The following is a 23,145-nucleotide window of genomic DNA, read 5'->3' on the forward strand; positions in this document are numbered from 1 at the left end:
GAATTTAAGTGCAAAAAAATTAAAACAAAATTCAAATCCCATTCATTATTCTCAGAATTGCTTCATGGTATAAACAACAATAATGAATCATGCTGTTTACATCATCCTTCGTGATCAAATCTGCCAGTCTGAAGATACTAACTACATCACGAGATGAGAAAGAAATAGGGGCAATACCCCTGGGCGCTCACCGAGTAGAATAAAGCAGTATACTCCATGACTAAATGTATTTTAAACAGTATCATGGCATTTTAAACCTATTTCAATGGTTGTTGGAAGACAGGGCAGCATGGACAATCATACTCCCTGGTGTACCCAACTATTTAATTACATACTTCCAGCTGGATATCCTCATGTTCACCGTTAACACAATAAAAGGGCTTAAAGGACGTGAACAAAGTTGCAGAAAACGTTATGAATGCACCGACATCTGTTGCGTGTTGTTCTTTACTTTCCTTATCTCATCTAGTTTCAGCTCTGCTGTACTATTTCCCACATATAAAAGTATGTCCTATTACTGGCCTACTAAAGCGAAAACAACAGCATTCCCATTGTCCTAGAATCGGCATGTACTGGAGAAAAGGAAGGGGATGAGGGGCAAGAATTTGAAGCAAACAAGGTGGTGGTAAAGAATTGGGCAAAACATAATAATAAAAGGTGTTTGGAGAAAGGGAAGTGGGTGGGGAGGGGAGAGGGTGTGGGAGGAGGGATTACCAAGCAAAATACACGAGGCTGTAGATCTTTTCTGCACAACTTCAACAGAGTTCCTTCCTTAAGCAGAGTCTGAGTGTCAAACATAGGAAGGGGAGGGAGAAAAAGAGCGAGAGAAACCATGGATAATTGTTCTTGGAGCTTTTGTTTTCTCCACAAGGCCAGGGCCTCACAGACAATGTACAGTTCTGGAAAGCAGCCTGCAGCAAAACCAACATTACAAGGATACAGTGACATCCGCAAAGTGGCATTACCGATGATAGACACCCCTAGCCTTAGACACCCCTGGCAGAGCTGGAAAAAAAATTGTAGCCCAAAGCAGAACATTATAAAAGGTATGACACCATAAAGACAATGAGGTAGAGTTGTTCTTGTTCAGTTGAACAAAGAACATACAATCTACTTCCTGTGATTGTGTTGTCGTTAGTTTAACGTGTTGTGGTGCTCCATACCCGTCCGGGACGCACAATCTCAGTTCCTTGTAGTTTCTGCTGTAGCTGCATAAGCTTCTGAAAGTTATCCTAAGGATCAAGAAACATCGACATTTTTCATTCAACATGTTGCTGGTCCATTTGACTGCATGGATGACATTTCACAATAATGTAAGAGGAAGTAGTCTATAATTATCCGTTAAAAAAAAAAATTCAGTTTTAAACTTTAATTTTCATCGATCCTCGCCGACTCCTTCAATGGACTCGCCAATAGGGCACTTCATGTGCATGGTTTAAGAATTGCAGGTTAGAATCCTGTTCAGATGCTCTGCAACCACATTAGAGTAAGTTAGGGGCAAGATTCCCCTTTGACCAATCTACTCGCCTTTATATAACACCTTTTAGGTATTTGTATATTTGTCCGTACCCCTTCATCAGGACGATTTGAGTATGATTTTAAAGGCCAAAATTTTAACACGACTGTGTTCACTACAATCTATTTTTGAGGATAAAACAAACTCCAAAAACATTTTCCTTCAACGAGTAATTATGACTCTTCTATTGGAAGTGTAGATGGTGGCTTGCAAACCGAGTCTCAAGGGTGTTGTACAGAAGCAGTTTAAAAAAGAAAAATCAATAAATACAAGGCGCAGTGAGGTGAAATTCACTGCGCGTGATGTGCAACACGCACAGAGTGAAACAAGTGTTCATTTACGTCTGTATGATGTCTAATAAATAAAGAAGAAATAAGCACACATGATGCTTTGGCACACTCACGAGGCTGCACCGTCAAATAAACTGTTCCAACCCGTCATTTTTAACGGACTTTTATACTAGTACAGTATATACATAATCCTCAGTCCATATGTTCTGTATATTGAACATTTCAAATTGGCCGTTATAGCGTCCGTCCGCCAGAGAGACCATTGGTGCAGACAATCAGGATACTGAGCATATAACCAGGACCGAGAAGGTTATACAGGGTGAAGGCATCTTGCCACATCTTTCTATCCAGGAGCATCTTGCTCTACCTTACCCTATCTACACCTCTACCACACAGACAAGCTCCCACAGACAGACAGACATATGATACAAATCTGGAAACAAAAAGTACAAGTTACATGTATGTAATTAAATTAATGTACCACTATTCCTGAAATCCAAAGGAAAAATCTACCTGCAGTGCCACTATTGGATGTCATATAAGTAATAAACAACTCACCCCTTGCCTTATTGAGCTGCTGGTGTGAGCTGCAACTTCTGATATGATCTCCAAAGCAGCTGTGCAAAAGAAAATTACACCCTTCAATAATATCATACGGTCGACAGTATACTATGACACACCATTTGGTAGCAAAGGAAAACACAATGGCAGATGCGGACAACATTTATTAATTTACTCTGCCTTGTAATTGAGGATTGAACAATTACTTAGAGTGTATCTAATACACACTTTGCATTTTAAAATCACAATAATTTTGTTTTTGATATCTCAGATAGTGATTTGGCAGCTAAAGGTCTCTAATCATACTGCAGATACAAATCATCAGGGCAGGAACTGGAACAATAGTTTGATTGCATGTCGTGTTAGACAGCTGGGTGGTTAAATGCAAAGAAAGTGATCTTTTACACTCACAAAAAAAACATGAGATGGCTGAAAACACAAGCGGAAGTGATGCATGCACATTGAGAGAGGAGGAAGAACTGTCGAGCAAAACCTTCACGACAAAAAACATCAAAACAGGAGGCCCTTTTGTAACCCCATAGTGAGGCCGCACCCTTGGCCTTGTATTGTTTGTCAGAATTTTGTTTTGACCGGCAATCCTTTATCCTCTAAGTTTCATACTCATGATTTTTGTACATTTTTGTACAACTTGTACATTTTATTGATTAGTTAATGATTTGTTCAAAAACATTGCCTAATGCCATCAATTTTAATTAGTTTTATAGTACTTGCGGGTACTACTATAATCCATCGCATAACAAAAAAGAAGTCCAAAAAAGAAAACTTCACATATGATGTCAGCATAGTTACCAATATTGAGAGAAGAAAAAGCAGTAGAGTGGAAAGGATCCATAGTGCGGGGGACGAAGTGACCAATGGTGGAGGGGGGTGGGGGGGGGCATCTGGAAGGGAAGGAATACCCCTCCTAGGAAACTGGTAAGAAATTTTGTAATTTTAACTTTAAAGTTGTACCTTCTGAGTTGTATATTTTATGCAAAATTAAAGCAGAAAAATCAATCGTTTTCCTGATGATTTTAATTAAATTTTTTACATGTAACAATTGGATAACGTACAGGTAGTGTACAAAAAATGCAAACACCTGGGTAAATGAGGGACACCAAACAACGTTTTCCACACAGGTGTGGCCCATGTGTTAATTAAGCAAATAACATCCCAGCATGCTTAGGGTCATGTATAAAGATGCTGCACAGGCCTGGTTGCCTATAATTATGGCGAGCATGGCTGCAAGAGGAGACCATCCAATCCCTCACCCACAGAGCACATGTGGTCGGCCAAATATTTGATGAGCATGACACTGATCTTATCCATATGTCATGACCTTCTCGGTCACCAGATCTGGGATATTCTGGAATTACACCTGGGAGCATTTTCCACCTCCATCAAACAGGTGTGAGTTGATGACTTTCTCGTGGAAGAACAGTGCCGCATCTCTCCTGCATAATTAGAGATGCTGGTGGGCGTACTGGCACATCCTCTATGCCATGGCGCGTACTGGCACATCCTCTATGCCATGGCACGTACTGGCACATCCTCTATGCCATGGCACGTACTGGCACATCCTCTATGCCATGGCGTGTACTGGCACATCCTCTATGCCATGGCGTGTACTGGCACATCCTCTATGCCATGGCACATACTGGCACATCCTCTATGCCATGGCGCATACTGGCACATCCTCTATGCCATGGCGTGTACTGGCACATCCTCCATGCCATGGCGCGTACTGGCACATCCTCTATGCCATGGCGCGTACTGGCACATCCTCTATGCCATGGCACGTACTGGCACATCCTCTATGCCATGGGGTGTACTGGCACATCCTCTATGCCATGGCGCATACTGGCACATCCTCTATGCCATGGCGCATACTGGCACATCCTCTATGCCATGGTGCGTACTGGCACATCCTCTATGCCATGGCGCGTACTGGCACATCCTCTATGCCATGGCGCGTACTGGCACATCCTCTATGCCATGGCGCATACTGGCACATCCTCTATGCCATGGTGCGTACTGGCACATCCTCTATGCCATGGCGCGTACTGGCACATCCTCTATGCCATGGCGCGTACTGGCACATCCTCTATGCCATGGTGCGTACTGGCACATCCTCTATGCCATGGCGCGTACTGGCACATCCTCTATGCCATGGCGCGTACTGGCTGCTTGTGACGGTCCAGCGCCATATTAAGTGACTTTACATTGGTATTTCCATTTTTGTCCACTACCTGTATGTTGTAATGAGTAAAATATAAGCTCATATTTAAAGGTAAACTTACACTTTCCCATACCCTACTCTCCAATAAAGACTTTAGGTAGATCTACTACAATTAGCTCGCCATGATGCTTGGGACCTAGAACTGAGATCACTTTGGTAGGTCGCTGTCTTAGCCAACAACTTCCGTGTATGCATGTGCTGTGCATGTGAGTCGTGCATATGGTTAACCCAGCACAGGCTTATATTATTTTTATTGGTACAATGTTTTGATCTGAGTTACATCATGTCAGTCAACCAATGAGAAATGTCCCACTTTCGGGGGTCAATAATGCTTGTAAATGGCACAGCATTAGTCATTTACTGCCACGGACTTTGAATCTTAGCTGTGGCCAATCAAATGGAAATGGATCACGGATATGATTTCTCACACAGCATTGAGGGAAAACGCCCGAATGCCGACAGAAACCTTATCACAACATGAAAATCCATCAAAACCATTGATGAAAAATATTACTTGGTCAAAGTGATATATTTCAATATAATTGGCAATAAAACCGGTGGGTTGGCAATAAAATCAGCACAAAAAGCGGTAGATTTGGCAACTACGTGTAAGGTTACCTGATTCATTTCACAGGTTGTTGACAATTAATATTTATTTATGTATAGTCGTAATGCTTATGTCATTTTGCATCATTTACACATAATGTGTTGTTGTTTCCTATTTCCCCAAAATCATCATGGTGGAGTATTTTCACTCAATACATTTCAACCTCCTTGTCGTTACCTTTCTTCAGTTTAGTTCCTGATGTTGATATATATCCTGCTTTGCTGACAATGATTCAATTTTTAATACCCTGAAAGATAAGGAAGGGTTGTATTTTCTGTACTTTTATCCATCCACGTGCAAAAATTAACATCCACCAACTAGAACGTCACTCAGTAGAGCGCATACTCCCGCCGTGGGTCAAGTTGGAATAGTACGATTTCACAAAAGTTTCAGGGAGTAGTTCAGTGACAACACAAGATAAGACAACACAAGACAGACACTGCACAGATATATATTTAGAATATATATAGAAGATAATGTTAAAAAAAAAACAAGGCAATTTCACTTACATTCTCGGATTCAGCGTTCAATTCTATATAGGTGAGTGTATTTTGAGGCATGTGTGACTTCAAATAAAATTGTAAGCCAGGTAAAACGTTCGTTTCATTCCTTAGGGATACAACATGTATAACTGGCCCAAACGTCAAAACAAAACTCGCTCATTTTAAGTCGTACAAGCTAATGCGACCACTCATTCTTTTGGGAAGAATCCCGTGCACATGCTTGTCACACTTATAACTCACGTAAGTCTTTATAAGTTCATCAAATTGTTACATATTGATGTGAATGTATGTGAATTACTATTCAGGTCTTTGCTTATCAATGTGTAGTCGATTAAAGGTTGTTGTGATTAAAGGGTCAGGAGCCCTTCTGGGAAAAAGGAGACCGGAAACGGAAGAAAAAAAGACACGAGGTCCTGGAGAAGCGACGATTCTTCTTCTTCCTCGCCGAGCTCGGACGCGAGCGGTATCGCTATTGAGCAACGTAACAGAATCGGCGTTTAGAAGCCCGTCTGGCGAGAGGAGTTACCGGGATGTGTAACTACCCTTTGACACGTCAAGTCACTGTGGGTTCGGGCACGGAACCAAGCGTCCGGCACAGTTCGCCTCACCGTCTACAAGGCCGCGTACGGGTCGCACGTTGGGCCTCGCGCGCTGGGCAAGCCACGTGTTGCTTTGCCCGCTTTGCTTTACCCGCTTTGCTTGGCCAGGAGGTGTGCGCTGCAGCCGTTGTTCCCGGTACGGGACGTGCCCGGTGGAAGCACGTCAGGAAGTTCAACCGCTCACGTGCGGAGATCGAACTACAGGAGTACGGAGACATTGTGAGAGACATTGACCACGGAGGGAGTCGGGAGTGGGGCTCACGTGAGGAATGTATAAGATGGCCATCTTAGAGTTAATGTAGATGAGTTTACATCTTTGTACTATTGATTGCTGATTGTTGATGGTTGATTGCTCGTGGAATATATCATTGATTATTCCGGATCCTTGGTGTGGGGTTTTTTTTCTTGGTTGGAATTCATATCGATTGCGTTACGAAAGCGCATACATAATAAATCTTTCTGGCGGAGTTCCTCTCACGGTCCGGGGGTCACCGAGACCAGGTAGTCACGGGGAGGACCACGTAACAAAATACTGACACCGTGATTGACATTCGCTGAGGTAAATGTTGATATCTCTTCTGAGGTAAAAACAAAAAAAACAAAAAAAAGGTTTTAAAGCATTATACGTATCAAACGATACATTTTATGAAACTGGGAAACCTAATACACACTTTGGTGGTTTTAAAATGACAGAATATGTCTTTATTAGAAAAAAAGAAAAGAACCTTGAAGACGACGCTGCTAACAAAATGCACCGCTGTAACGCATAATCACGAGTTTAAACTACATTTACAACAAATATGAAAACTATTTTCATATCACAATGTTAAATGTAGAATATATATAAGATAATGTTTAAAAAAATGAGCCCTATCTTCCAATGGTAAACAATCCTTCAAAAAATTCCTGGATCCGGAATAATATCCTGAGCTTCACCAAAATAGTAATTAATGCAAACAGACAGGTCACCCAGTCCATCTAAGGAACAGTTGTGATGTAAATGTAACGCCCTGCCTGCGAAGCACCAAGTCAGCCTTGGAACCATCCTGTCAGACACTGTCTCCAATGCAAGTATTTAATTGCTATTCCAGGTTGAACTGAGAAAATAATAGTAATGATGGCAGTAAAGTATAGTGATAGCTGAAATGCAATTTTATTGAATCCGCATTCTTGTGGTCAAGACATCAATTTCACTCTTTACTCTTTGTACCTCGTGGTATGTCTTCATTGCTTTCACATGTTATATTACTCCCTCACAAAGGTGTATAAATTGTTCAAGCAATTAATTTTTTTCGACGAAAGGACTATTAATGCGGTTCTAATGTTTCCCGAGATAACCCAGCGAACACAACGACGTTGGGCCAACGTCAAAGAACATCGCTTGGCCAATATAATTTTGTCCCAGCGAGCCAACGGTGGGTCGACGTTGGAAGGGAGCGCTGGCCCAGCGTTGGACCGACGTTAGAGAGACGTTAGAATGAAGTGTTGGCCCAGCGTTGGACAAACATTGAGAGACGTTGGAATGAAGTGTTGGCCCAACGTTGGACCGACATTAGAGAGACGTTGGAATGAAGTGTTGGCCCAGCGTTGGACAAACAGAGACGTTGGAATGAAGTGTTGGCCCAACGTTGGACAAACATTGAGAGACGTTGGAATGAAGTGTTGGCCCAGCGTTGGACAAACATTGAGAGACGTTGGAATGAAGTGTTGGCCCAGCGTTGGACAAACATTGAGAGACGTTGGAATGAAGTGTTGGCCCAGCGTTGGACAAACATTGAGAGACGTTGGAATGAAGTGTTGGCCCAGCGTTGGACAAACATTGAGAGACGTTGGAATGAAGTGTTGGCCCAGCGTTGGACAAACATTGAGAGACGTTGGAATGAAGTGTTAGCCCAGCGTTGGACAAACATTGAGAGACGTTGGAATGAAGTGTTGGCCCAGCGTTGGACAAACATTAGAGACGTTGGAATGAAGTGTTGGCCCAACGTTGGACCGACGTTAGAGAGACGTTAAAATGAAGTGTTTCCCCAACGTTTCACCGACGTTAGAGAGACGTTGGAATGAAGTCTTGGCCCAACGTTGGACAAACATTGAGAGACGTTGGAATGAAGTGTTGGCCCAGCGTTGGACAAACATTGAGAGACGTTGGAATGAAGTGTTGTCCCAGCGTTGGACAAACATTAGAGAGACGTTGGAATGAAGTGTTGGCCCAGCGTTGGACAAACAGAGACGTTGGAATGAAGTGTTGGCCCAACGTTGTACCGACGTTAGAGAGACGTTGGAATGAAGTGTTGGCCCAACATTGGACCGACATTAGAGAGACGTTGAATGAAGTGTTGGCCCAACGTTGGACCGACATTCGAGAGACGTTGGAATGAAGTGTTGGCCCAACGTTGGACCGACATTAGAGAGACGTTGGAATGAAGTGTTGGCCCAGCGTTGGACAAACAGAGACGTTGGAATGAAGTGTTGGCCCAACGTTGTACCGACGTTAGAGAGACGTTGGAATGAAGTGTTGGCCCAACATTGGACCGACATTAGAGAGACGTTGAATGAAGTGTTGGCCCAACGTTGGACCGACATTAGAGAGACGTTGGAATGAAGTGTTGGCCCAACGTTGGACCTCGTTAGATTGGACCAACATTAAAGAGACGTTGGAATGAAGTGTTGGCCCAACGTTGTACCGACGTTAGAGAGACGTTGGAATGAAGTGTTGGCCCAACATTGGACCAACGTTCATCAGACGTTGGAAAGGAGCGTTGTTTCCCGTCGTTATCCCGTCGTTAAGCCAACATCACATATCCAAAAGAAGACCTCTGGGGATACTCAAGAAGTTGTAGAATTAATGATACCCCTTTCTTATTAAAATAAACCCTTGTGAATGAGTATTGGGCAGACATGTCCTTTTATTGGGTATTGGGCAGTTACTGATTTAAGGTCCTAACCACTATGTGTGGTTTGTATGCAGCCTGTGGCTGCTTGGCAGCATCATTTTCAAGGGGCGTGACTGTGCCACTGCTGCAATGCCCCCAATACCCATTTTGCCGACCTCGGAAGGATGACAAGCTGAGTCAACCCACCTGACGTTAATTCAACAGCATGACAGGAGCTCAAACTCGGGACCCTAAGATCTCAAGCCAGCCCCCTTAACCGTTAAGCCTAAAACCAGGCTTACCACCATGTGTATAAAACAAAGTCAAGGCTCATGGAAGAGCAAGAACATTGAATGGATGAGGACGCAACAGAATAAAAGGAACAACAAGTACAGATACATTCAAAGTACACCGCCCCCATGCCAAATAATTAAATATCCTCCAGCGCGGCATTGCTGGGGCGCCTCTGGTGCCCGGCAATACCGCCGTGCAGCTCATAGAGACTGTATTGGGAGGGAGAGATGTCCAATAAATGATTGATTAATTACATAATTAAAATCAATAAAAGATCATAAAATATTGTCTTAATCAATTGGCTAATAGCATAACTAAACCACCGGTGCTTCATCCGAAAATGTAACTTTTAGAAATTTAATGAAATAATTCATTAATAAAAAATAAAAAATAAAAATTATTAATCAATAAATAATTAATCGATTAATTGATGAATCAATAAATCAGAAATAGCCTTTACAGCCAAATCACTTGGTCATTGTCATGTCCAAATATCAGCTTCCTAGCTCAAAAGGTGCCTGAGATAATGCCCAGATGAGAAAGGAAAGAAATACGTACTTAATTAATCGATAATAAATTAGTAATTGATCAATTAATTGATTAATCAAAAAACAAAAATACCGTTTTTGACAAAGTACTTACTATTGTGCCCAAATTCAAGCTTCCTTCCTCAAATGATGGCTGAGATATCGCCCGGACAAACAAGAAAACAAACAAACAACCGGAGTGAAAACTGAGTACTCCCTTTCAGCGTGCGTCATTGCTGAGCCCCATTTCGGTGCCCAGCAATGACGTTATGCAATACCTGGAGATGGCATAGGAAAGGAGCGGTGTACAACAAACAATAAAACAAACAAACAAACGAACAAACAAACAAACAACCGGAGTGAAAATTGAGTACTCCCTTTCAGCGTGCGTCATTTCCGGGCCCCCTTCGGTGCCCGGTAATGACGTTAGGCAGCGCCTGGAGATGGCATAGGAAGGGAGCGGTGTCCAATAAAGAAAGTGGGGAAACACCAACAGCAGAGTTGGAGAAAATAGAGGCCGACTTGGACGAATAAGGGAAATGGGGAGGAAACATGGGTAGTGGAGGATACATGGCGTAGATAAGACAGATACAGAAGGAAACTCTCAGGAGGGAAAAATCTTAGGTAGGCTGAGAGGTGGAGAGGTTAATGGGGGTAGAAAAGATCATGGTTTTTAAATGGATTGAAGAGAATGTGAAAGTTGATTCCACAGGTGAGAAAAACAAGAACAAATGAGTGGAGGTGAGCAGTGATTCATGGACATTTTAGGATTCGTTTGCGAGTGCACTCGGTGCATATGTTTCGGGCCAAAATGTCCATTGCTGCATTGCTCAGGGTGACAGCGCTATCCAAAATAGTGTTTTTGGGGGAGGGGGGGGGGGTTTGGGGTTTTTTGTATACTGAATCGAGGCTCGTGAAAGAGCTAACATTTATTCCACAAACAAATCAACCAGACAAACAAAACATACAAAAAGAGGGAGCGGAAGACAAGATGGGGAGAGGAGGGGAAGCACACAAACACAACACCTGAGAGCAGGGTGAAGCGTGGGAGGGAGAGGGCCTGGGGGGAGGAGGCGTGGGAAGGGGGCGGGGGGAGAGGTATAAAACACAAGGAGACCAAGGACTTCCAGGACAGAAGTTGGTATTTCAAAAAAAGTGTAGGATTTGGGGTGAAATTAGCGGGGGTAGAAAAGATCAAGGTTTTGGATGGGGGAAGATAAGAGATGGTGGTGAACAGCTGTTTTAAAGACCTGGTTAGAGAAAGTAAGATGTTGTATTTTCATGTTTCCCCATATCTGCAACCAGGTGAGGCTAGCTAAGTGTGGATAACATTGGATGCAAAGATCTACGTTAACGAGGTCAGACATTTTGGTGCTTCTGTGTGTTCAGAGAAGAAGGGTGGGGACTGTCTGCCATACAAAACCATGATTGGCTGTGAGATCTGTGCATATGCAGGGCCTTGATTGGTGGCCTCATGCTCCCGTCACATGCACCGTGGGCACTCGTTAGCTGGTGGGGCTTCAGTCGATTGACGTTCCGCCTGGAAAAATGTGGGGGCCGAGGATATAAACATTCCATTCTTGAAGTCGGTCATGCGTGTGAATACGTAGTGACGTCACGGGGCAACGCGCCGCCATCTTGGTTTGGGGGAAATTGTGAAGTGGTAAAACGGCTCGACTGATGGCAGAAAGCCATTTCTGGTGTCTCGCCGGGTCCTGAGGTATAACATAAAACTGCCGCTCTGGATTCTTCAGCTTGTTGGCTGTGCAGCCGAAAATACAGCAGCTTTTCGGCATTTTGCGGTTTCAAACTGTGACAAACACGTGCGAATGGCGCCCAATATTTTCCCCAATTCCAAGATGGCGGCGCCGCGGTGCGTAGCTGTGACGTCACGCCGACTTCCAGCATGCTGGCGAGGGCCTGATGGTTGGAGCCTTCCTTCCATCACATTGCTCTCTCCCCTCTGAGCACCCACTGGTTTCGTCTCCATCTCCACTTGGTGCTGGAGCTGTTCACCCTGTTGTCCGCCCTGATGTGATGCAGTGTCTGCCCAGTGCCGCTGACGCAGTGCCCCGTTTCCAATAAGCTAGTACTGTATGCGCCATCCCTTCGCTGGACGTTAAACTGGGTGTCCCATCTGCTGGCATTAGTTGTTGGATGTTAAAGATCCCACGGTGTCCTTAGCAAAGAGTAGGTGAGCTATTGTGAACAACTTTACAAATTGCTGTCCTAACCTTAGTCGAACGTCAGACATGGCTAGCTGATTCCTGAAAGACTTGGGCCGAGCTTCCCTCATCCAACCACACAACAAATAATTATGACTGTTAAAGAAGAAGAACAATAAAGAATAGGGCCTTTCACTTACTCACCGCAGGCAGGTTGGTGGTCTTTCTGTCTTCTAAAGACTCCTCTCCGGCCTTGCTCCTCCAGCTCTCTCTGGGCTCTGTCCCCCAAATATTCCTACAGGTCGCACAAGATCTGCCTGCAACCCTCTTATTGTTAAACTGCCAAAATCAAGACTCTCTGCTCACCTTCACTCCTTCATTCCTCTTTTCCCCCACCTTTGGAACAAACTCCCTCACTCTCTTCAATCCCACTCCTCCCTCCAGGTCTTTAAAACAGCTGTTCACCACCATCTCTTATCTTCCCCCATCCAAAACCTTGATATTTTCTACCCCCGCTAATTTCACCCCAAATCCACTTTTTTGAAATACCAACTTCTTTCCTGGAAGTCCTTGGTGTCCTTGTGTTTATACTTCTCCCCCCCCCCCCCCCCCCCCACCCTTCCCACGCCGCCTCCCCCCAAGCCCTCGCCCTCCCACACATTCCCGATGTCCCTGCTCTCAAATGTTGTTTATGTGCTTCCCCTTCTCTCCCCATCTTGTCTACCGCTCCCCTTTTTATATACTTTGTTTGTTTGTCTGTTTGATTTGTTTGTGTGATAAATGTTAGCTCTTCCACGAGCCTCGATTCTGTATTTTAAAAAAGAAGAAAAAAAAAGAAGCAGAACAAAATGGTGGTTTCTGGTTTCTTATCATATTCACAAACATGTCCAAGGCTGTGGATTCCTGATTATTTTTAACTAGATCTTCAATTAATTTATTTATGCAGAGGCAGCTTGATCTCTACGACTACAACAAAGAGTTGAAAGAGATCATTGTTTCTATGCATGGGGAACTAATTAACATAGGCTAGAAAAAGTAGAGAATGCATGATGCTACCTTGAAGTACACCTACTGCATAACAGGTGAAAACTAACAGGAATTCAAAGATGTGTGGCCACAACTTGTTGGAATCAATTGTCAAGATACTTAGAGAGCCATATTCTTTTCCTCGGGTTAATAAAACCTCGGATTGTTTTTTTTCCATTTTGTGTTGTAAACACCATCGAGGCTCATGAAAGAGTGCAGGTGGTAGAGGATAAAATAGCAATGTAGTGACGGTTGGGCCACAGGTGGACACAAGAAACAAGGGAAAGAATAAACAGGAAGAGCAGAGAGAGGAGAAAGGAAACACACACAGTAGGCCGAAGCTGCAGTTATTAGGGTTGCTTTAGGTAGGGTTAATGGGTGTAAAAAGATCATGGGTAGGGATGGGGGATATGTTGAATATTAGAAATTAAACCGACGCAGGAAACCTGTCTTTGTATATAGTATACCTTGTGTGTCGCCATCGCGGTAGGTGTGTTGTAACCAAAGTTCAGCGTTTTAGTCAACACGTTGTTATGTATGAGCTGGAGGGTGCAGCATCATGGAGTATGTGCTATCCTTTCTTTAAGATTACAACGTGGGAATGTTTATTAGTTCTCGAATGTTTCTTCTAATGCAATTATTTATTTGTCTGCTCACGTGAGTTTATTTTGTCTGTCATTCGTCTATTTATCCTTCCACCCATCAAAGCTTAAGGAGGTCGAAATCTGCAGTGTGTCCACAAAGTCACGCATCATAGGGAATTATTTAATTGATTATTTATCATAGGGAATGAAATTATTTAATTCAACCATTAGCTCGGATATGTTGAAGAACATTCAGAGAAACCTGCTTTTCCATTTACAAACATGTTTTGAGATTGCTGGGACACATTTCGAACAACTGATGCAGCTAACGTTACAAATAAATGTTTTGCCTATGATGTGCGACTTTGTGGATACCCTGTATATCGAAAAAGGAGCGTTTTTTCTCTCTACAAAATCCAACATCGTGGAAGAGCAAGGTGATGGAGGGTATGAACTGAGAGTAGGTTAGCGGAACACCCCATGGAATGCCTGGTGAAAAGAGGAGAGAGAGATGGAAACACTGCAACCTGCAAGAGGTTTGGGTTAAGAAGGGTCAATGGGGGTAATAAAGATTGCAGGTAAGAATGGGGGAACCACTGCATAATCTCAGTTTCATTTAGTGTTTCATTCTGTAATCATCATCAACAACAACAACAACAACAACAGGCATTTTAAGGCAATTTTCACTGCTAGAGTGGGGTTTAGCCTTGCGGGCCCCATGACAATCTTCTCCATTTTGTCCTATTTTCTGCATCTCCCCGTTTTAACCCCCTTGCCTAAATTTCTTCTTCCACCACCTTTAGCCAAGTCTTTATCGGTCTTCCCCGTCCTCTACTTCCTTCTACATTCATTTCCATAACTCTTCTCAACCAGTCACTTTCATCCTTCCTCAACACATGACATGAGCATCCATCACAGGCTCTATTCCCATCAACTTTGTCTTCCTCTCTCTCAATGATACTCCACACATCCACCGAACCATTCGCATTTCCACCCTTTCCAGCCTTCGTTGCTGCTCTACGTTCATTACCCATGTCTCACTCCCATAAATCATAAGACTTCTCACACATGCAGCATACACCTTTCCCTTCAGCTTCAACGACACCCCCCTCCTCGTCAGCACGCCACTCAGTTCCCGAAACTTCCTCCATGCACATCTCATTCCAGCAACCGTCGCCGAGTCTGATCCACCTTCTCCATTCAGCATGTCTCCGAGGTAGCAAAATGTTTTCACACCTTCCAGCTTCACACCGTCTCCAAGATCCAACTCAACATTTCCTCCATCTGCAGCTCCCCCTGTGCACACCTTACACTTGAATGTAGCTGCCACACTGGTTAATGACCCTCTCTAGCAACACACATGGAATTACCAGTGAACTGGTACTCAATTTGCCGACCTCAGAAGGATGACAGGTTGAGTCAACCCACCTGGTGTTAATTCAACGATTGACCGGACCGGGATTCGAACCCAGGATCCTAGGATCCCACGCCGGCACCCTAACCGCTAAGCCAACACCAGGCTACTGTTAAAATGGGAATGTTGAATACTATCACAGGAAGTGCTCCGAATTGGAATCTCCACGATGTTCCTCGAGCTACTATATGCACCTATAACTATATACCGAGCTGCTGAATGTGTACACCTGCTGTTGTTGTATTCAAGCAAAGGTAATTGTTCTCAAAATAAAACCTTATTGTTAAAAAAAACAATACATGAAGAGCTTTGAAGTTGTAAAAAATAACTATCTCAAAATGCAAAGCCTGTCTGCATTCACTTTGTACACGAACTAAACTTGACGAAAACAACAGCTAAAAAAAATTGTACGTTTTATTAATTTGTGTTCTCCATATTCTCATAATAAAGATTTGTTGAAGATTTGAAGACAAAAGCTCCAATGGTAAAAAAAAATGTTATGGCCTGGACAGACACACTGAAGCTCAATGGTAAATAAATAAAGATACAAGAAGCGATGAAAAGAAAACGGTCGTCTCGCACTTCATGCGCTTCAGACGGGATAATAAGACCTAATTCTACTCAATGTGACTTTGCCCTTTGAAATTTTGACCCATTTATTAATTAGTGTTCTCCATATTCTCATATTAAATAAAGGTTTGTTGAAAATTTCATGACAAAAACTCAAATGGTAAAAACGTTATGGCCTGGATAGACACAGACATTCATTATCAATATTATTATGTACCATGACCATTATTACTACTATTATGTACCATTATCATTTTCTTTTTCATCATTACTGTCATTCTCATTATCGTGATGTACCATTGTAATTTTCATTTTCACTCTATGGTTACTGACAAACTCTTCGACAAACAAAATGTGTGTTAGAAATAAAGGAGAATAAAACAAATTATGGGACACAGACCCCTTATGCTCAGTCTATGCGGCAGCAACGTGCAGGTGGAAAGCTCGCTGCAAAGAATGAAACCTGCACCTCCTCTAGTGAGAAGATTGACAAACTCACAAGGGGACAGGGATTTGCACCAAGCCAATAGATAGTGGAGGTGCTACCTGTCTCAAATACGAAGCTCAACAAGAGGAGCCTAAAAAAAAAATGTTGACGATAAAATGGATGATCATCATGGATGATAAAATGCATGCAATTGTACAATATCAACCTCCAAATAATGAAGCTGATTGAAAAAGCAAAGGAGCTTTGGAATACAACATTGATATTGTAGCACTCAGAAGGGAAGATTTAAATACCAGGGGTGAACATAAGTCGAAAGATCTTCCAGGGAGACAGCCTTTCAACCCTCTTGTTTTGCCTGGCCCTGAACCCACTGAGCAACTTCATTAATGAGCAAGGACATGGCTATATCCTGACATCAAATAAGAGAATGCCCCAAGAGACAAAAAGGTGACACATCTACTTTCCAAGGAGGATTTAAAACTCTTTGCACCAAATGATGAAAAATTGTCAAACAACAACAACATGCATTTTAAGGCCATTTTCCCTGCAAGAGCGGGGGTTAGCCTTGCGGTCCCCATGACAATCTTCTCCATTTTGCCCTATTTTCTGCATCTCTCCTTGTTAACCCCCTTGCCCACATTACTTCTTCCACCATCTTTAGCCAAGTCTTTTTCGGTCTTCCCCGTTCTCTACTTCCTTCTGCATTCATTTCCATCACTCTTTTCAACCAGTCACTTTCATCCTTCCTCAACACATGACCAAACCATCTCAACCTGTTCCTCTTCACAGCATCAATCACAGGCTCTATTCCCATCATCTTTCGCAATTCATCATTTGTCTTCCTCTCTCTCAACGATACTCCGCACATCCGCCGAACCATTCGCATTCCCACCCTTTTCAGCCTTCGTTGCTGCTCTACATGTCTCACTCCCATAAATCGTAACACTTCTCACACATGCAGCATACACCTTTCCTAGGGTGCATCAAACGCCCAACTATTTTTAAAAAGATGTTGGATTGATCTGTCCCAAATTTTATTTTGTTCCAATCATAAAATAAAGTTGCTATGCAAAATTTGGTAAGGTTTGGACATCATCTTCTGGGTCCACCTCACCATTTCATATTTTGAGTCGGTGGTATCAGAGTTGGAAATTTGACACGCAGCTGTTTTGAGGCCCATAAATAAAAATGAAAGGATTGACTGATTGCTACATATAATTACTCTTTGTAAAGGTATTATTGTGCTCTGTAGCAATATATCATCATCATAGGGATAGGGATACAATTCATTTATATACAAATAGTCAAAATAATGATTTTTTTCAAAATATGGATATAAAGCTAAATGAAGAGTATTTTTAAAATATAATATATAAATTAAAGAATATCCTGAATGTTGTAGTCATCTTGTCTTTACAGAGATCTTTTAACTAGACAAGATGATTAAAACAATTATTAGGCTATACTCTAATAAAATTGGATAATTGATTTATTTGTTGTACATAATTATGAAATGACATTATTGTTACTAATACTACCTTTTTCTTTCAGATAAAACAATGGATGGCACAGTAAAGAAAGCATCTGTTGCAACAAGAGAGTCCACCAAGGTGTTTGGTCTTGGAAGTGCCATAATTGAACAAGATTCCCAGATCAATGGCACCAGACTTCCAACTTGTTTACAAGTACTACGTTGTTTCATGTGGCACACGGAAGATGGCAAACTTGAACGACGCTCTCGGTGGGAATCAGCAAAACTTGTACTGCAGAAAGTGACACCATTTTATGGCAAGGCTAATATTCCTATCATCTCTGAACTCAAGGCTATTGAGAAAATTATCAAACTTGCAGATGATAATTCCAAGCTTAGATCAATCCCTATCAACCGAAGAACAACTCCAGCAAGCATCACAAAGGTGAATCAAATGGAGATGAAATTTATGGAGACATTTCCCTTGTGGCCCAATGATGCTAGTTCTCACATCAAGAATCCTGAAGACTTAGCATTCCTGGAATCTATGAAGACAGATCGCTGTGCAACATTTGGCTGCCAAGATAAACCGTTGGCAGATAAGATGCAGCGTAAAGTGAACCGCGAGGAAAAAGAATCAGAGAGGCGAGCAAGTATGGAGCTGGAGTTCAACATAAATACTACAACCACTGTGTATAATATTAGTGACAGTGATGAAGAAGTAACTCTTGGACCTTCAACAAGCACACCAACAACCTCAAGAAGTCATCATCGTTTAGTTAGACCTGGCACATCAGTTTTCATTCCACATGACATCCTGAAGAGGCCCAGTCTTGTTTCACTGGCAACAAGGATGAAGATGACACCAACCCAACAGGCTGCTTTCACAGAAGCTCTTATTGAAGAAACAGGAGGGGATGTAGCGAAGGTGTCAACATCATATGCTACAGCAGATAAATCAAGACGCAAAATTGGACAGCATATTGCTACTACCTGTAAGGACAAATGGATACCTCCGAAGCTTGCTACGTTGCACTGGGACTCAAAGCTGCTTCCATGCTTAACTAACCAAAACACTTTTGAAGAACGCCTGGCTGTGCTTTTGGGTTCTCAAACTGATATGAAGCTGCTGGATGTTCCATCCTACAAGCCTGGAACAGACCGTAAATCTGGAGATATAATTGCTCAGCTGACTAATAACCTACTTGAATCATGGAACTGCCAAGAGAATGTTGTCAACTTGACATTTGACACAACTGCATCTAACACCGGCCACATCAGTGCAGCTTGTGTAACAATTCAACAACGGCTTAACAAAGCTCTTCTGTGGTCAGGCTGCAGACACCACATTGGTGAAGTCATTCTTACGCACATTTTTACTGATCTTAAAGTTGAAGCATCTACGTCACCAGATATCTTCCTCTTCTCAAGGTTTCGCAAGAACTTTGAAATGTTTCCACACACATTCAATGAACCACTTTCACGATTTGATCCATCTCAACTAAATGAAGCAGCAACAAGTTTGACAAGTGACTGGCAAAATAATGTTCTCAGACTCTGTCACACCGAGCAATCTCTAAGACGTGATGATTATTTGGAATTTGTTGATCTGTGTACTGTATTCCTTGATGGTGAAGTAGCTGAACATCAAATAACCTTCAGGCATCCTGGTGCACTGCATAAAGCCAGATGGATGGCGAAGCTCCTCTACTCAATCAAATTATGTCTCTTCGAAAAACAAATCGCTGATCTTCCAGCAGGTACAATTACCACAGAAAAACAAGTGCCAAAGATCAGAGAATTTGTCACGTTTGTCACTCTAGTATACAGCTCCTGGTGGATGACATGTACCTCTGTCACCGATGCCCCATGGAATGACCTGCAGCTCATCTCCAAACTGAAACAGTATGAAGCTGTCAATGCTGGAATCTCAAGAAGTGCCCTGAAAGCCTTCAAACGACATCTCTGGTACCTCACAGAAGAGATGGTTCCACTTGCCCTCTTCAGCTCAGTTGTTCCTCATGACCATCGCCGTGCTCTGGCAGACAGACTTCTGGAGGTTCAGCCAGATTTTCCAGTAACCAACCCACAAGGACCGTTTGGTACTGGGTTTGGAAAGCCCAGATTTCCTGATGACTTGACTGAGAAGACCACTCTGGCTGATTTTGTTGGACCAGATTCATGGTACCTATTTCATCATCTGAAGCTTGACTGGGCATTTCTAGTTACCGATGTTCAAGAATGGACTAACTCTGCAGCCTACCAGACATCATGGACTAATGTTGAAGCCTTGAATGTGGTGAATGACTCTGCAGAAAGGGGAGTTAAGCTTAGCTCTGACTTCCTTTCAGCAGCCAGAAGTGAAGACCACTACCAAAATGTGCTACAAGTTGTTGAGCACAACCGCAAGGAGCAACCGAATCTTCGAAAGCGAGCAGCTCAAGACTAAACTGTCAGAAATATCCATGAAAACTACAGTATCTTTGTTTTGTTTCTATTTTCATGTTCATCCATAGTCAGATGTACTCGTATTAAGATGATAAATGCTAAGATTGTGTATATATGATTCTACTGTAATAAAAATTATATCATTCTGGTATCTATAATACATATGATTATACCAATAAAATCATGATTTTGACTATTTGTGTATAAGTGAATTATATCCCTATCCCTATGATGATTATATATTGCTACAGAGCACAATAATACCTTTCCAAAGAGCTATTGTATGTAGCAATCGGTCAATCCTTTCATTTTTATTTATGGGCCTCAAAACAGCTGCGTGTCAAATTTCTGACTCTGATACTACCGACTCAAAATCTAATTTGCTGAGGTGGACCCAGAAGATGATATCAAAACCTTACCAAATTTTGCATAGGAACTTTATTTTATGACTGGAACAAAATAAAATTGGGGACAGATTGTTTTCTTGACATAGGGGCGTTTGATGCACCCTAACCTTTCCCTTCAGCTTCAATGACACTCCCCTCCTCGTCAGCACGCCACTCAGTTCCCGAAACTTCTTCCATGCACATCTCACTCGAGATTGTCAGATGAAAAATTGTCAGAACAGCTCAAATTAGTGAAACAGTATTCCGACGACATTCAAATGGAATTTGGCCTGGATAACTAGGTGTGCCAAGTGCACATTCATACAAGGTACTCTAAAAAAATAGGACAACATAAAAGTCGACCAAAAAACAACATTAAAGGAGCTAGAAATCAAAGCATCTTACAAATACTTCGGGGTAGAAGACGGCCACCAAAAATGTCACAAACAAATGCGCAAAACAATTGCGAAAGATTACATGCGTAGAACAAGGCTGATCCTGAATACATTCCTTTCTCCAACGAACAAAATCAAAGCCATAAACCTACTCACAATACCAGTATTCCAGTACAGCTGTGGAATAGTAAACTGGCCACAATCAGAAATCAATGAACTGGATATCAAAACAAGGAAACTCCTCACCATACACAAAATATTTTATAAAAATCAATGCATCCTGAGAATGTACTTGCCGAGATGAGAAGGAGGTATAGCAGCCTAAAGGCGCTCAACCAAGTGTACAGATTGACAACTGTAGGATTGGCTGAATACGTGAAAAGTGCAACAGACTACTGAATCAAATTTGTAAGACAACAACCTAGATAGAGAAGATATCCCTAACTCACCAAGCAAAAAATGCTAAAAACAGGTACGAATGGAAGATGTCACAAAAGAAACGGAAACAGCAAAACATACAGCCCCAACTATTGCAAAAAAGACAAAAGAAAAATATAAAACACCAACAACTGGGAAAACAATAAAAGAGCAGGAAGGTATAAAAAAAAACTAGAACAATGCGACTGTGTCGCCAATATACCTACGCATAGTCCCACAATGGGTAGATGCCATCACTCTGCATATGTATGGGAAGTGGACCACGTTTGTGAAGTTTTGTGTTGATTGGATAAAGTTCGTTTTTCTATACAAGATGGCTGCCAAACCACGTAACCTATGACATCATCATTTTCAAACTATATGCAACAGTGCTTTTAGATGATATTTGTAAAATTTCGCAATGATAGGGTGAGCGGTTTCAGAGATATAATTATTTAATATTTTCTTTCAATCCAAAATGGCTGTCAAACCATGTGACTTATGATGTCATAATTTAATATTTCGATACAAATGGGTCATAGATCATGTGCATGCAATTTCAGATTTTTAGGATAAGGAATTCGATTAAAACATTTTTGGCTGGTATACCACTTCACCTATGATGTCATCATTATCATGTTTTTGGTCCCCATTGGGAGTACTTTACAATGTGCCAAGTTTCAAATTTTTCCATTCAGCGGTTTCTGAGAAATCGTTTTTTAATTATTTGCTTTTAATCCAAGATGGCTGCCATACCACGTGACCTATGACGTCACAATTATCAGAAAAACATTCTGCATGGGTGTCATTCTTACCCTGAAAGTTTAGTCTCAATCGAATATATGGTTGCTGAGAAAAACGAGGTTTAGCCCGGATGGACGGACGGACGGACAACCCGGAAACAATGCCTCCGGCGACATTGTGGGTGGAGGCATAAAAAAAAAAGCATTGGATAACCTGGGAATAGACAAAGAAGGATTACTGGAATCGCTAAGAACAGATTAGCTCAACTGGAAAGGAGAGCAAATCATTATAAATGCCCAAGACTAAGGACACGACACGAATAGCTTTAAGAAGATGGCGGGACTGAGTCAATCGGATAAGTGTAGGTTCTGCAAGGTAGAAACAGAAAATACGAGTCACATCCTATTGGGATGTAAAAATTTCATATTAGAGCAGCTGTACGCTCAAACGCACAACAAGGTATGTAGAGTAGAGTAAACCACTGGAACATCTGCTACGGTCTCAATATCCCAGTTACAGAAAACTCATGGAAACATGAACCAAAAACAATCACTGAAAACAAGGAAGTAATTCTCACGTACGACCTGATGATCCCATCGAATGTGAACATAGAAAACAAAGCATTGTGACCGCATATTCTACGGAGGTACAAAAAAGAAAATATGGCATTGCTAATTGAGATGTCAGTACCCAACGATTTTGGCCTAAACAACAAAGAACTCAAGAAAATGACCAAATACCAAGACCTCAAAAATGGAGTGAAAAGATCCTGGAAGCTCAAGAGCATCAAAATTGTACCAGTGATTATTGGAGCAACGGCAATGATAAAAAGAACCTTACAGGGATCTTAAAATCCATCCCTGGGAATATTACGATGAACAAAATGCAGTTCGACGCTGTCCAGGGCTCGGGGACGATCTGCAAAAGAGCCCTCGGAACAAAACTTTGAGAGCAAGTAAACTTCATAAACTGGTCCATGAATCATGACCTCTTACTGAAACAGAGGTGGATATCCTTCGAGATCTGAGAGGACTCTGTTCCACCTTCTGAATCCCACATATAGTCAGG

General features: G+C 42.1%; 2 protein-coding genes across 4 annotated transcripts in view; one reads left to right on the forward strand and one right to left on the reverse strand.

The window, feature by feature from the left end:
* Positions 1-23,145, reverse strand: part of FGD5 (FYVE, RhoGEF and PH domain containing 5) — a 204,236-nt gene that overhangs the window by 109,760 nt on the left and 71,331 nt on the right. For all 3 annotated transcript variants that reach the window (XM_078776775.1, XM_078776774.1, XM_078776773.1), the window contains exons 12-14: positions 2,365-2,423; positions 1,164-1,232; positions 715-783 (exon numbers count right to left, since the gene is read on the reverse strand). In XM_078776775.1, coding sequence (XP_078632901.1) covers positions 715-783; positions 1,164-1,232; positions 2,365-2,423 — 197 coding nt within the window. The remainder of the gene's footprint in view (positions 1-714; positions 784-1,163; positions 1,233-2,364; positions 2,424-23,145) is intronic.
* The window catches only part of LOC144891490 (uncharacterized), a 14,819-nt gene continuing 2,792 nt past the window's right edge, over positions 11,119-23,145 (forward strand). The window contains exons 1-2 of the mRNA XM_078775112.1: positions 11,119-11,272; positions 17,768-19,270. Coding sequence (XP_078631238.1) covers positions 11,233-11,272; positions 17,768-19,270 — 1,543 coding nt within the window. The 5' untranslated portion in view covers positions 11,119-11,232. The remainder of the gene's footprint in view (positions 11,273-17,767; positions 19,271-23,145) is intronic.

Source organism: Myxine glutinosa, chromosome 4 (genome assembly GCF_964187855.1).
Source record: "Myxine glutinosa chromosome 4, kmMyxGlut1.1, whole genome shotgun sequence".
NCBI lineage: Eukaryota > Metazoa > Chordata > Myxini > Myxiniformes > Myxinidae > Myxine > Myxine glutinosa.